General features: G+C 34.3%; 1 protein-coding gene across 1 annotated transcript in view; it reads left to right on the top strand.

The window, feature by feature from the left end:
* Positions 1–278: 278 nt before the first annotated feature.
* LOC128992186 (dual specificity protein phosphatase 10-like) overlaps positions 279–16,793 on the top strand; it is a 100,802-nt gene continuing 84,287 nt past the window's right edge. The window contains exons 1-2 of the mRNA XM_054415647.1: positions 279–388; positions 16,331–16,447. Of these exons, the coding sequence (XP_054271622.1) occupies positions 325–388; positions 16,331–16,447 (181 nt within the window). The 5' untranslated portion in view covers positions 279–324. The remainder of the gene's footprint in view (positions 389–16,330; positions 16,448–16,793) is intronic.

Here is a 16,793-nt window from a genome sequence, read left to right as displayed (position 1 = left end):
TGTAAACAACAACGACCTAATTTTCGAGTTTCAGCAAAACGTAAGAAAATTCACTCACACTGTTTCAATTCATTCGCAAGAATGAGGACCAGACTTACGCAAACATCAAACATCGTTTGTTGTGTAGTATTTCCAGTAAATTGGGTCAGTGGTTGCCGGCGTGTGTGTCGGTTGGCTATACTGTTTACCAACACATGACTCAGCCAGATAACAAGACTACCTGGCTGATAAGGCCTTGGCGAGGCTACGGCGACGCGATCAGTGTGGCAGTGGCCGTGGCGACGAGCAGACGACAGTAGTGAAGTGATCAGCAAGGCTGTTAACATGAAGACGCTCGCTAACACCGTTCGGCTTCACTTCCGCCAAAGGAGGTCCTCACTTCCGGATTGTGAGTAAATCTTGTCTTGGATGATCTAAATTTGACTTGATTATTTCGAGTCATGTCTTGAATTGTGGAATGAGAGGTTGGTTCGTGTTGAAACATGACTTGCATGAATAAAGCACTTGATTTAACTTTCTTACCCTTATCGTTATGATCATATACCTACATTTATTGTTTATGTAATTGTTACACAGATCAATAATTAAACAAATTAAAATTCGGTTCCTCTTTTAATGCATTAATTATCAATTAGTTCACTCAGTAAATACATACGATATAACCAGCAATAGTTTATGACTATTAAAACGGTTTTGATTCTATTTTCGAGTGATGATTAAATAATTCACATATAATATTCTTATGCGTAACAAATTAGCGTAGGACATTCAATTTGGTTTGTAATCCAACATTTAAATGTTTAGCTGGTATTGTTGTGAAATGCATAATTTTAGTTCTTACATTTTGTTGTTGTTATATTCTGTGTTTTAATGATATATTTGTATACGAAGAGTGTTGATGTTGACATATTGATTACTATTTATCATGTTAATAAGTTTAATAAATAGTTGCAATACTTAGCATTCACCATTATGCATTAATTGGATAAGGGGTGTAAAATTACACATTTACAACAACCGATTTTTAGTCGAATAGATAATTTTATTTTCCGGCATTTGATGTCAAATTCCTAAATTAAGATTTTAAAGAAATAATTTTCAACTAAAAACTGTCTTGTTATATTGTATTGCATTGACTATAAAATGGCTTCAGTTTATTTTGATTTTATAAAACTCTTCAAATGTATATATTGCATATCTGAATACCGATAGTTCAACAATAGAGGTTCTGGATCATTAAATTTCTAATGTGTTGATAAGGGCTTCGACTTCTCCCTTATCAAATCGACTACTTGTATTAACTTGCAGGTTACGTCCTAATAATTCTGCAAATCATATACTTCGTTTTCAACTAGTACAGAGAAGAACAAACATAATATTTAGCAACAAAACACACCAATCCAAAAATATTGACACTTTCGTATCAGAAATTAAAATTATCACCGGAAATTTATTGGAATAATGTCTCCAAAACATTTCTGGCCAAAGTAATATTTTAGTAGGTGGAATCGGAACCATCGAGTCAGTGCATTATTACATACTGTAATTACCATTGGCCATTTGTGGGATTCGAACCTAGTCCAGTACAAACGTTCAGTACTTTCAAAAGGATCAACCATGTTCGTATGTAATAAATTAGTTGCCAATTTAAAATAAGATTTGTAAAGTGCATTAAATAATTACATCTTATCTTATACAGAACCACCTAAAAATGTTGGCAAGTTTGTATTATCAATCTTCTTTAAGCGCGAAAATGGTCTGAAATACTAAAAAAACAATTAAATTATTTATTTATTTACATCCTAACGGCATCAGATGATTCATACAGAAAACAGCTGATCATTTAATTCTGATTATTCTAACATAAGAAATACGACAAACAATATAATAGGCTAGTAAAAACAACAACAGAATAATAATACAAAAAAATGTAACAATATTAAATTATGTAACAATATTATTAGTATATTATTATATTACAGGAGGGATAGTATGGAACAGAAAAGCTACAAATGTGAACTAATCCAGTTACGTCAATTGCACCGGTTACAACTGCAGTTAATATATTTTATTTTATTAGAAAATAAAATACATATTTTTATCGAATTTCCCATATAAGCTATTCCCATATTAAGCTGTTACCGTAGGTCTCAGGGTAAGACCTGGACCCGGAACCGATTTACTTGATCGTTTTGATGTCTCCAGAGGCCGAAAACACCATCCGTTCAAATTCATATGTGTCTGTTATCCTCAACAAACATGTTAACCTACGTTTATTTCAACGAGTTTGCGAACCAGCATGATCAGACCATGGAACGGGGTTTTATGGATGGATTTATGGGGTAAAAATTATTTTTCCTCATTTTGACCCTCAAAACCCAACATTTCCTTATTTCTCTACAGACCTTTTTAAAGAGCTTAAAAACAAATAATTCAGTATATCAAAGTGTTTGTGTACGGTTATTGGTTGCGGAGAAAATTCAAAAGATTTTAATTTTAAAATTCTCATGTTATCCTTAAGGTGAATATTGTAAAATGTTGTAGTTTGCTTGTTAATGGATATATTTTCATCAAACTTTGCAAATTTATTTATTTTATACTAAGCTATTTATATATAAAAAAAAACACACTCTTAATTAGTTTCCTTGTAGCAGCAAACCCAGGTACTCGTTAAACCCAATGTTATTTAAATAGATTTGAAAATCAATCAAATGGAAATTCGCTTAGACGGCAGGTATGCTGTGGCGGGGGTATTTTATTTATAGTACAGATTTGCCCATAAACCCCATCAAATAACGGGAAAATCGGATAAAAAAACTGCTTGAACGATATAATTTAGTACGTTGTAGTACTCTTAGCTCTAAAAGGAGCTACTTTCTGCTGTAGAATTTACGGTTCAATAATTATTGCAATTCGTTTGATTTTACCATTAAAATATTTTCTCCCACCACATACCCATTATAAGGGTTGTTGACAAGGTAATAAAAAAAAGAATGTGTCAGTTTGCCGATTTGTAAACGGTTTTTGCAGTTAGTGAATAAATATTCTGAACTTTTGCGCCCGCATTTTACTGAACGCAAAATAACATCTGCATCTGTTTTGCGTCTCATCCCGAACAGGCGTCGGCCTTGATTTCTTCTCAGTTTGTTTATGTTTATTTTTCAACTATTTATTTATTCATTCCAACGGTGATATACATTTTTATGTGTTACAAACCAATGAAGTATAAAAACTCAGTATGGCTCATTGTAAACATTTGCAAAAAACAAATCGCGTTTGAATAACATTTGTGTGGTGAAAATTTTATTTAAAATATATATTACTACTGTACATGTACAAAATAAAAATTTTAATTTAGCTTATTAACAGTGATTATTACAATGCAAGGCAGACAAGAATTTATAACTAGCTGGACTAAGGGAATGACTGGAACAAATCGTTAATTAACTAGAATATACACCCATTTATTTTCCATCTGTACAGTTGATTTTTAAATTGCAAACTTTTCGTTTTTACTTCCTGTTCCTAGATTCTTAGGACGACATTAATAATGTTTTGATTGTTAAGATCAATTGTGAAATTTGTTGGGGTCCTTACTCCATCCTAAATAAGTATATTAAAATAAAACTTGTTTTCTGCCTGTCAAATTAGTAAATGACAAACCATAACTGTTGTAAAAGTTTCTTAAATAATTGGGATTAAATATTAATTGGGATTCTTCGAGTACGTTTTTTTCCTACATAGCAAATCAAAAAGGTTTTACTCATATTGTATGAGTAAAACTTGTTTGTTTGTTTGGAAAATTTGTTTGCTGTTAACAAGTTTTAGCCCCATCACAATTTTGGGGCGTTGTTAATTTTATCTAAATTTGTATATTGCCTAAAAAAGGGTTACCCATTGTAATGTTTCAATTTAACTTACCGGTAACCGTTTTAGGCTATGTTATGCCTAGGCTAGGTTAGGTTTTTGTTAGATCAATTGTAATAAAAGTAGGCCTATCTCGCATTTTTCATAGTTTAAATATTTCTTAATGTTTATTAAATTACTAATGTAATAATGTTTCTAATAGTTTATTTTGTGAATAGTGGTAACCAATAATATTTCTACCAACTTACCGTACCTAGGTTAGCTTACCCACTTACCGTATTAAGGTTAGGTTATCCATTGTAAATATTTTAGCAACACAATAACAGTTATAAATGTACATTACCACTTTATTTCACACACAAAGGGATAAACATGTAAATATAACAACTAACTAAATAATTAAAACATATTTATTTATTACATTTATTGAATGTTTGTTTACTAGTTTACAATAGCTTCTCTGACAGCTCGAGCTCCAGCCGACAGCAGCTGTTGGATCAAGAACGATCAAGTGGGCAGCGATGACGTCAGGCTGCCGGAAAAGGAAGATAACTTTTGGTGGAAACATCTGGGTTTAAAGTTCTAGAACATTCCATGGTCTCCATAGCAACCAAATCGGGTATAAATACAGCAGTCCACGGGCCAGTCTTCAGTACACTTCACGAGTTGACAGTCAGCGCTGCGGGTTTAAACCATTTGCCAGGCGCAAATAAAACAATAATCAATAGTAATCAAATTTGTATTTGTAAAAGAAAATAAAAACAAGGAATAAGGTCAGTCCCAATTGTGTACTCATTTGAAATATTAATAAGGTAATTTGAATTAGACAAGTAAGTAGGATAGAAATTAGAATAGGCCTACACACAAAGCATTTGTCAGGCCCCGGCAAACCGCTGGTGCTGCGGCTTTAACACTCAACACTCACGCACATTCGGTAGTTGTCTGGCACCTTTTTTAAAGAGTGCTGCGACCGAAATAACACTTACAAGTAGTGGCACTAACAATTTAACTCCATACAAAGCATTTGTCAGGCCCCGGCTGACCGCTGGTGCTGCGGCTTAACACTAAACAAGCACGCATATTTGGTAGTTGTCTGGCACCTTATTTTAAGAGTGCTGCGACCAAATAACACTTACACATAGTGGCTCTGTATAACTTAACATTATATCTCACATTTCACACATTCTGCAGTTAGGATAAAATCAGTCACGTGGCAAAGAACCCATCCCTGAGAAACTTTGATAAAAATACAAAATAAAATAAATACAATTAAATGAAATTCAGATTTAAGTCATTGAGACGTTACAAATTGGCGCCCAACGTGGGGCTTGATTTTATCACGGTTATAGATTATTTTAATGCAGAGATATAATTTACGAAAATATATAACACCTACACTTAGAGCACAAGAAGCACACTTAAATATGAGCCGGCAATTAGACGAAATCAATATGGAAGAATTATTAAACCCTAATAATGACAATCCCGGAGATGACTTATACAGTATCGACAATCAAAATTTAGCGTCTGGCGACAATCTAAATCATAGTAACGTAACAAGTCCCAGTAGAACACAGCACACAAACATGGACCAAACAATAATTAGGCCTATATTACAGACACTTGAAGAGTTTAAAGAACAAGTATTGTCACAATTTAAACAAACTAAACAAGAAATAGAAAAAGTTCGGAAGGATCTGACCATCGAAATAAGACAAATCGAATCCAAATTTGATACAAAAATAACGGAATTAAGGGAAGAAGTACACAACCATATTGAGGAAAGAATCACAATGATTCAAGAGAATCAGGAAAGAATCAATAAGGAATTTGAGGCAAAGTTAAAAGCTGGGAATAGTGGGAAACCAGTAGGCCTACATATCACATGTCCTAGCACCATAGCTAAAGACTTACCAAAATTCAATGGAAAATCAAAAAACCCAAATCAATTCCTTTCTAGGCTGAAAAACTATTATAACAGGGAAAATGAACGAAGGCTTTCACAGGATGAACAATCACTGAATTTAGAAGAAATCTTAGATATATGCTTGGAAGGAACTGCAGCACGATGGTGGGATCTAGTTAGGACTTCAGTACACGATATTGAAGGCTTTGAAAAATATTTTATGAACAAATATTGGAATGAGGAGATTCAAGATGGGATTAAAACTAAATTAGACTTAGAAAAATACATACCAAGGAGGGGACTGACAAGAACAGAGTATTTAATCGACAGAGTAATACTGTTGCAAAATATGACACCAAAATTCACAGAGAGGGAAATAGTTCGTCGCCTTGTTCGACATTTTGACGAAACAATTCAACAGGCCTCCAGAGTGCAAAACATAGTTTCAATACATCAAATGGAGGAACTATTAAGTAGAGAAGATACGATAGAAATTAACGAATCTATAAGGAACGAGGCAGAAAGGAATGTAGAACGAAGAAGTTCATACAGTCACAGACCATCAGGAAGAAACATGGATCAACGAGGTTCATTTAATCACAGGCCATCAGGGGACAGACACTATTTTGAAAAGAAAAATGAAAATAGGAGGGATCATTTCCAAAATAATTATGGAAATAGAAACAGCTATGATCACAATCAAAAACCAGGAGATAGTAACCGAGAAGAACCTAAACAAAAATATTTAAACTAGATAGCACTGGAAATAATGCAGGCCTAAGGGAAATTTTGACATCACCGGACAAGACACTTAATAAATTTTCAGTGCAAAATGAATTAGAAAATATTAGGCCTATAAATAATATTTATGTCGACAAAGAATTCTTACTAAATGACAACATCAATAATGTTGAAGAAACTAAACACATGTATCATGTACCAGAAATTGACATTAATTTTGAAAAAGTAAGTACAGTGTGTATATTAGACACTGGAAGCACTGTTACTTGTATGCAAAGGGAATGGTTTTTAAAAAATAAACACAATTTAGGAAAATATGAAGAATTTCCATTAACAAATACAATAATAACTACAGCAGTGAATCAGAAGTCCCAGCGAGTAAAGAGTATTATCTTAATAAATGCAAAAATAGGCTCAATAAGTACACAAATCCAATGTTTGATTATACCAAACTTGATTAAGGAAATAATAATTGGAATCGATACGATGAAAGAACTGAACATGGTTATAAATTTAAATAAAAACTATGCTACTATAGGAAAAGAAAGCATTAAATTCAACAATAATCCCATTCAAAGCATAAGGTGCAATATATTACAAAAAGAAGATTTCACCCCAAGTATGGATGAGAAGGAAGACAATCTATTAAGTAGAGAAGAAATTTCTGAAGAAATCAACAAAATTAGTCATATAGATGAAGAAGATAGAGAAGAGAAAATATTGGAACGGCAAAGTATGGAGCAATTAGAAGAAACATTAGGGTGGAAGTTAGAATCGGAACAATTTTCAGAAATCATTGAAAATGAAGTGATAAAAACAGCCCAGACAGAAGTGAGAATGTTAGAAGAAGAAAATATGAAAAATGAAGAACTGAAGACAGGAGAAGAGAAGAAAAGAAAGGAAGAAGAGGAGAAGAGCAAATGGAAAAGGAGGAGAATAAAGGAAATAGAAGAAGAACCAGAAATGAGGAAAGAAGAGGAAGAAGGAATACGAATACAAAATTTCAAAGGAAGAAATGATGGAGTGCTAACAAACACTTTTCCGGAAATGGTTCTAAATGTGAATTTAATGCACTGGCTTGAGCCACAAATCAATGAGTATAAATTGATAAAAATTGACGAAGATGATGACGAAGACATTTTGGACTTAAGACCAAATTATATGGAAATAGAGGAGTAATTTTCAAAATAAAAAAAGACTATGTATTGTATAATTTTTTGTATATATGTAAATATTTAATTTTTTATTTTTCAAATTAGGGGACAATGTAATGTTTCAATTTAACTTACCGGTAACCGTTTTAGGCTATGTTATGCCTAGGCTAGGTTAGGTTTTTGTTAGATCAATTGTAATAAAAGTAGGCCTATCTCGCATTTTTCATAGTTTAAATATTTCTTAATGTTTATTAAATTACTAATGTAATAATGTTTCTAATAGTTTATTTTGTGAATAGTGGTAACCAATAATATTTCTACCAACTTACCGTACCTAGGTTAGCTTACCCACTTACCGTATTAAGGTTAGGTTATCCATTGTAAATATTTTAGCAACACAATAACAGTTATAAATGTACATTACCACTTTATTTCACACACAAAGGGATAAACATGTAAATATAACAACTAACTAAATAATTAAAACATATTTATTTATTACATTTATTGACTGTTTGTTTACTAGTTTACAATAGCTTCTCTGACAGCTCGAGCTCCAGCCGACAGCAGCTGTTGGATCAAGAACGATCAAGTGGGCAGCGATGACGTCAGGCTGCCGGAAAAGGAAGATAACTTTTGGTGGAAACATCTGGGTTTAAAGTTCTAGAACATTCCATGGTCTCCATAGCAACCAAATCGGGTATAAATACAGCAGTCCACGGGCCAGTCTTCAGTACACTTCACGAGTTGACAGTCAGCGCTGCGGGTTTAAACCATTTGCCAGGCGCAAATAAAACAATAATCAATAGTAATCAAATTTGTATTTGTAAAAGAAAATAAAAACAAGGAATAAGGTCAGTCCCAATTGTGTACTCATTTGAAATATTAATAAGGTAATTTGAATTAGACAAGTAAGTAGGATAGAAATTAGAATAGGCCTACACACAAAGCATTTGTCAGGCCCCGGCAAACCGCTGGTGCTGCGGCTTTAACACTCAACACTCACGCACATTCGGTAGTTGTCTGGCACCTTTTTTAAAGAGTGCTGCGACCGAAATAACACTTACAAGTAGTGGCACTAACAATTTAACTCCATACAAAGCATTTGTCAGGCCCCGGCTGACCGCTGGTGCTGCGGCTTAACACTAAACAAGCACGCATATTTGGTAGTTGTCTGGCACCTTATTTTAAGAGTGCTGCGACCAAATAACACTTACACATAGTGGCTCTGTATAACTTAACATTATATCTCACATTTCACACATTCTGCAGTTAGGATAAAATCAGTCACGTGGCAAAGAACCCATCCCTGAGAAACTTTGATAAAAATACAAAATAAAATAAATACAATTAAATGAAATTCAGATTTAAGTCATTGAGACGTTACACCATAATATAAACCTTCAATTTCATATATTTCGGATCAGAGACGGGTTTTAAAATATTTCCATAGATTCAAATAATATAAAAATAAAAATCCATGGGTACTTAAACCTTCTACATGTATTATAGTTATTTAATCGATCATATGTTTTTTATTATTTTTACAGTTTTGACCAATTTATCCAATTCAAAATAGAGTATTTAGAATTTTTTCCTTTACCTGTCTCTAGATATTGACATTTTATGCGTCAAAATAAACATTACCATGCTGTAAACAAATAACAGAAAATAAATAGTGACCGTTTTACTTTAATGATCAAGAAATCACAAAAACACAATTTAGAAGTTTGGGAACAAGTAATTCTTCATAATGTTTGTTTGCAACTAACTTTGTCACAGGTATGTTTATTTTAAACCATAACACATTTTAAAAATCTACTTAACACAGCTTTAATTATTTAATATCGTCGAATAATAAGTTAACCTATATAAATTGTATGAACGCAGAACTTCATAAGATTGCTTTTCTCGTATAGTCCTTGGAGCCTAGAGCAGTTGAAGAACTACAAAGAACATTTATAATCCCACAGTATACTAGATATTTGAATATCACTTTGGTGTTTAAAAAAATATTTTTGGACGATAACTAACTCTTCAGCAATTGTTTGAAATCATCCTAGATGACCGATTGTCTCCAAGGACTCTTGATAGAAGGTGGTGCATCATAGACCTAGAAAAGATGGATTTCCATCAATTGGTTACAAGCCTAAATACATGCACAATAGTTAAACATGTATTTATTGTTTTCTTCGTTTGGCCTAATAAAGCTAACAAAGGGAAGAATTACTTTAACCCCTCCCAGCGTAAATCAGTGCATTTCGATTTAGGACCCAGAACCTTTATAATGAGGAAGCAACCAATCCAGTTTGAGTGGTGACTCATACGAGCCTTGGCAACGCGCTGTCTGGTTGTAGTTTTGTCTTAACTAGAGTAGTCATTGGTAGCATTCTACGTACGTTCATTGGGTGTCTAGTCATGTATAGTGAAACCATTGACTATATAACATAGTTTATGTCAATGGTAAAACTGACTTATATAATTGAGTCCAGCGCTGTCTGGTGACTACAGAGAAAATATTTCCAACTAGACAAAAATGACTAGGGTGACTAGACAACCTGATGGCATAGACTTTGGATACTGAAGTACAGTATATACTTCCCATCTATATGAACCAGCTGTCACCAATTTTTTATTCAAAAAAGAAATTCTGTAAGGCAGTCCCAGATTGCACCAGCGTCTTAAATTATCTTTTCAACCTTATTTTTTGATACTATGATAGTTTATGTGACTATAAAGTTGCCTTTGCTTACAATAATTTACCCTATCAATTTAACTTAGTTAAAAGTCAACATATTCGACAGAAATCAGTAATTTATATCAGCGGAATCTGTCGGTGGCCGATGAGTTAGTTCCTTATACATGTTAGGCAATTCATTTCTATACTATGTAAATAACTGGGAGCGCCGTGTAGTTACGTATCAGGTAGGCCGTAACAACATGGCGCTCCCAGCGGTGTGCGCCAGAACCTATGGCAACAACAGCACAGCTGACAGTCTACCAACTTACTGATTTGGTTCTCAGGTAGGTCCTCTAAGAAAGTAAGGTTGTAACTATACAACTACTATATCGACTTTTAACGTAAACAATGCACTGCTTAGACCAGTGCACATCAGCTGATTGGTAACATTATTACGTCATCATTTCACATGTTAACTTACTTAAACCAATCAAAACACTGCATTCAACATAGTTCACTGACGTCATTAAACATTAGCATAAAGTTTATTCTAAGCAGCATGAGTTTGCTGGTTTGATTATTTCTTATCACCAACACGCTTATGCATTGTAAATGACATGAGTTAGTTGACTGTGTGTGATAATACAACGATTTCACATAGATTATGTTCTATTTTCAGCAACTGTAGTAACAGTATTTTAGTGTTCGGATATAATGCAATGATACAACTTATAAATAACTAGGATTCTCAATTATTTACCATCTTTATTTTTGTCCAGTGTTGGTATTCTTGATTAAAAGTATCATAAAGTTCTCGTGGATTTATTTTAATACGAAGATTTTCAAAGCCTCTAAAGACTACATGAAAATAATCATATCAAGATAACCACTAATATTCGAACAGAAACGGTATGACACATAAACAAATTACACCACTGGTCCAAAATCTAATACTATTGCCAATAGCATTAACAGCTGGTTTCGAAATTTTTTGACAGTTCCATTTAAATATTGAAACAAGTATGTTTACTTTCGGGCTCGTGACGTCATTTGTTTATGTTTATGATTCATACAGTTTCTGTTCGAATATCCGTGGGAATTACTATGAATTCACATTATAACGTTTAATTCCGATGTACTACAGAAGAGTGTATATCTATTTACAGTAGAGATTTTAGTATATGTTTATCGTATATACAACCGCGTCGTGGACTTCCTGGAAGCACGATCAGGAAGGACCTTCGAAGGATGTCGAGTGTGGAAACCTTTCCTGGTCTGAAAAAAATGTCACATTTATAGCGATGTGTTGCCAATACACGTTTTTATTTTGACATCCGAACGTTTTTTATACGGTCTGAGCATGACAGACTTCTTCATACAGGGTGGGGCAGGGAAATATCCCTACTTTTAAGATGGCACTGTGAGTGGTGGGGGTGTGCTGGAGGAATGGTGTTAGGCTCAAATGAAGCTTTTGTTCTGGGAATTTCTAAGAATATCACTTTCAGTAGTAGACATGGCTTCTTCGAGTGAGCAATGTGCTTTTGCACTCGAGATGTATTTTTTTTCAAAAATCTGTCTATTGTTGCTGTGCAGCTACCGTTGGCTGCAAACTTGTTATCGGGTGGCCTGTCGCAGAGCTGTTACAATTTGGTGTGGGTGAATTACTTTCGTGTTTTTTGGTGTATTGCGAAGGATATTTGGAGCTCAAAGAACCTTCCGGGGTCCTGAAAACATTGACCTTGTCAGAAGATCGATTTGGCAGTCTCCTCAAAGTTCTGCTTGTAAGCATGCATCGGCACTGGCGTTTTCTAGTCATACTGTGCCTCGTATTCTCCATTATGACCTACACCTCCATCTATACAAGAGGGTAGTTGCTCATGAACTCACACAATGGGATTGGCAACAAACGAATGCAGGCGTGTGAAATCTTAATTGCGGGACTACCTCATGCTGCTCGGGTTTTGTTTAGTGACGAGGCACACTTCCATATTTCTGGAGCGGTAAATAAGCATAACGTGCTCTATTGGAGTGATGCTAAGCCTAGGGTAGTTTAAGGGAAGACCCAAGATGCCTTGAAGGATGCAGTTCACCTTGAATTTTGCCGCATTCCACAACAAATGCTTCACAAAGTTATTATGAACTCCAGAACCAGAATACAGTAATGCATTTAAGATTAGGGACACCACTTGCAGGATATGCTGTTTAAAACCAAGTTAAGTTATATTAAAATAAACTCCCAGACGTGACCTTTCAATCTCAATAAAAAGTTTGGTTCTAACATTTTTGGTTGTCTTTAAATATACCTTCAAAATTAGGGATACTTCCCTGCCCCACCCTGTATAGTACAATATAGAGAAAATTTGATTGGAATAAGATGACAAAATTTTGACTATTGAACAACAGTAGCATATTACACTTGAAGATAATGTTCATTCATGCCTTTACTGCTTAGAAAAGTCCCTTATTAAATTATATGTTCCCGCAATAATTTGCCTTCATTGGTAATAAACAGCTAATTATATTGTGCAATAGTAGTTTAATCAACGATTGCGTAAAGATAATGTTAATGACACGAGTAGAAAAATTAAGGTACTATTACTATTTACTATTTACGCTAGTTGCGTACACTACTTTACCTACGACAGTGTTTTAATTACTAAAAATCACTACTCATAATTTCTAGAGAAGTTATGTTTTCGTTTATAACCTCGCATTGCCACTGACAGTGATGCAACGAAACATTGTACCATACACTAATAGCACCACTCAACAATTAAATTGGCCTGAACAGCTGATTAGTTGAATTTCGAACAATTACAATTTTACTTCTCCTCTCTCAATCCTTGAACCTCGTTGGTCCGTTACCGTGTTAAGTAAAACTATGCTGTTATGTAAGTAAATAATGCTGTTATGTAAAACATGGTAAAACTTTTCAATTCTAAGAACTGAACTGAAACGTTTACTGAAAAAAATGTCGTAGGTAAAATTGTTAACCAATTCACGAATTTTCATTAGTTCCAATATCCGAAAATATTCTCTCACAAATTATTTCGCTCCTTAATTAATTGGCTTGACAATAATACAATAATTGAATACACTCCACTATATTTGGCATATACACACCATCCCTAATTCCCCCAATGTAGCTAGCTACTGGTTCGACCTACCCCTTGGTGTAAAACGGCTATTTAGCCATTATATCCGCTCGGTGAATCGCGGACGTTTACACCCCAGGGGTAAGTGACTCAGGGCATTGAGTCACTTATGGACCGTCCATATGGACAGTGACTCACCATTACACCATAGGTGATTCAAACCATTCCATCAGTAGTGTGTTACTACCGGAGTGGAGTGGAGTGATAAGTTCAATGGAGACTTGGACATACACTTATGTTGGGATGTTGTTGGCACGCCAGCACGTGCAAAGAGTGCGGCTTTTGAGTAAGTTTTGAAATTCAGTTATTTGTAGGTTAATAGTATCAATTATTTTCAATTTTATCAATTATTTAAGATGAGAACGCCACTATGTAATTTAACCTAAATATGAGTGAAGGATGAGTGTAGGATAAGTGGCGCGATCTTGTAGTCTTGTTAGTGACTAAGGCCGACATGTTCCTTAGACACAGCTGTTAATTAATAGCCCATACAGTCAATGGCAACTTAGAGGCCTACAGTTTATAGTGGAATCCTAACCACATTTTCCCCTTGTAATTAACGAATTTGTCTAATCATCAGGATAGTACTGCGGATAGTCGTAGTACGCACTAGCGCGTTCGTTAATCCACATCAGGGAGCATCGCATCCACAGTGCATGTCTATAAATATCCACGATTCGCTATCTCCTAGTAGTTTGATTACAGTACTTTATGCAACGATTGCGTAAGGATAGTCTTTACGAAACGAGTAAAAACGTAAAGGTACGAGCCTTGACGAGCTCCTTTAAAACTTCTACGTAAAGGCTAATTAGTGAGTTGCGTACACTACTTTACCCACGACTTAATTACTAAAATTCACTACTTATAACTTCCAAGAGAGGTTTTACAAAACTTGTGCTGTAAAGTGAATCTTTTCAATTCTAAGAACTGGTTTGAAAGTGCATTGAAAGTAGTGATGTTGAACATTTAATTTAACTGCTCAAAGATGTGTCTGTCCTAAATATTTATGTTGTATTTTGATAGGATCTAAAAAAATAAGGGAGTCAAAATGAATCTTGAAGAGTGTTTTTGAAATGTGACTATTATTTTACACGATTATGTTAATTCATGATTGTCCTAGCATTGTCAGTAGTTTCTCGCTTTCCGCCATGGCTCAATTATTTTATCGTGTGGAGCTAAAACAGCAAAAAAAAAGTTGTATATTGAAGCGTTATTGCACAATTAAAGGTTCCGGAGAAAATTACAAAAAATGTTGTAACTTATTCACTCAACCACTTTATATTTTTAAGTACCCCGTGTAGTGCTATCATGACGACACAATACTATTTTAAAAGATAAGTGAACATAACCTAGAAACCCCCATGACAAGAAATGTTGCCACACAACATGACTAGTGACACCTGTTATCACAACAACAATGGTGATAACGTCATCATGACGTCATTAAGTGGTGCAATGATGACGTAGAGGGTGTAAACACTCAGAAGAGTAAACAACCTAAACTAAGATATATGGTCAGAATAGACGTTTGACATTATTGTTAATTCTTGGACAAATCTTGTTTTGGTAAAGCAGACAGTACATTTGGCCAGTGCCGTTTTTATGTTTTTATTTTGTTTCGTATCGGAAATGGTTGTTTATACCAGATAACCATGTAAAGACGCGAAAATAAGACGCGAAAATTACAGAAATTGAGTTATAAAGAATACATTTGGATCTAGTCACAGTATGAAATATAAAAGTAATGTTGCCTACATTTTTTTTAATAAAACAAAAATGTGCAATAAGTAAAATGAACTATCATATTCCGGAGTTAGTATAAGATTAAGTTTCAACATAAGAATGAAGAAATAGGTATAGGATAGGGTAAATAGGGTGTGATTGAGAATTGTTGCAAACAACTAAAACTTATGTGGTGCAAGTAATTTATAAACCTGGATATTTCCTGTTAATTCACCACCACTATGTTTTTTTTAGGTTTTAAACGTTATGATTGTCTGCAATTGTGTCGAGTGTTGGTTAATTTTAGGTTGGGTTAGGCAAAGCGCATATTAACAGGAAAGGGCCCGTAAAACTGAATTCAACACAGGGTATGTTAGTCTTTCGTTAAATGAGGAGACTATATTTTTACATAAGCCCTAATGCAAGGTTTCCGGTTAAATTACATTTTCACCACAGTATGATGTTTTTAGCTGTTTTACATACGTTTATTAATGGCTGAAAGTTTTGCTGGCTATGCCAGCTGTCATCGGCATTTGGGAAACGAGCAGGGCTTTCCCTAGGGCCGCAAAATCAGCTGCCCGCTTAACTTTCTTAAAACGTGAATGCATAAATACACAATCAGTATCCACAGATTGCAATAGAATTGTTTTATTGTCACCGCTGCCTAGCAACTATTTATTATTATTTTTGCTGATTCCTCAAATTATTTCTTCACATAACCTTTAAGTTGTAGTTGTGTTGACTATTAGTGTGCATCATTATTGTGGTGAATAGTGGTAATAGGGTATAGTGTGGTGAAAAATAGCGTTCATACCATGGACCGAAATGGTTTTGCAGCTCTCGATCGTTTTTATATCGGTCCAGCAAACCCTCATTTTCGGCCCTAGGTACAAAATACACTATCGTGTCGCTTCCAAAACGTTCTAAATAGTTAAGTAATGTAAGTACATATACAAGTACATGAAAGTAACACTCTAATCGTGATCGTTTACCACCATATTTAGTATTAAGTAGCGTAATATTATTTTAAGTTTATATGCACATTTTTGTATTTGTATTAGTTGTTAAGTTAATATCAATCTATAAATTTTGTTGGTTGTTCCAGGCCTAAGGAGAAGTATGTCGCAGGCCATAAGGCCGGAGGCCGAGTCCAGCCAATGGCCTATTTCACCTCCACAGCCACAGCCTAAGAAAAGGGCCTTTACTGAGCTCACCAAAGAATGTAAGCTAACAATTTTAATTACTATTAGGATAAGTGAATTGATTACATCTAAAAGAGGGTTGTTGACTTACATGTCAAAAATTCAGAACATTTTAAACTCCATTTGTCAAAGTGAGAAGCCAGGTTTAATTTCCTGAAACTTGGATCCTACTTTTTTCAGGGAACGTATAATGTGCCATTTAAAACTAAAAGATAGTCTTATCCGTATTTAAAATTTCCCTTACATAGGCCTAGATGTTAAAGGGATAGCACACCAAGAGCCAAGATAGTAACATAGATTAAAAGAGTAGACATTTCTTTTACGCAAAACACACTTCTAGAGGGTTAATTGAACCACATTATTTCT

The sequence above is a fragment of the Macrosteles quadrilineatus genome, unplaced genomic scaffold (genome assembly GCF_028750875.1).
Source record: "Macrosteles quadrilineatus isolate MER2022 unplaced genomic scaffold, UCM_ALF_1.0 Scaffold_4__1_contigs__length_99947679, whole genome shotgun sequence".
NCBI lineage: Eukaryota > Metazoa > Arthropoda > Insecta > Hemiptera > Cicadellidae > Macrosteles > Macrosteles quadrilineatus.
This window is presented reverse-complemented; position numbering and strand designations above follow the sequence as displayed.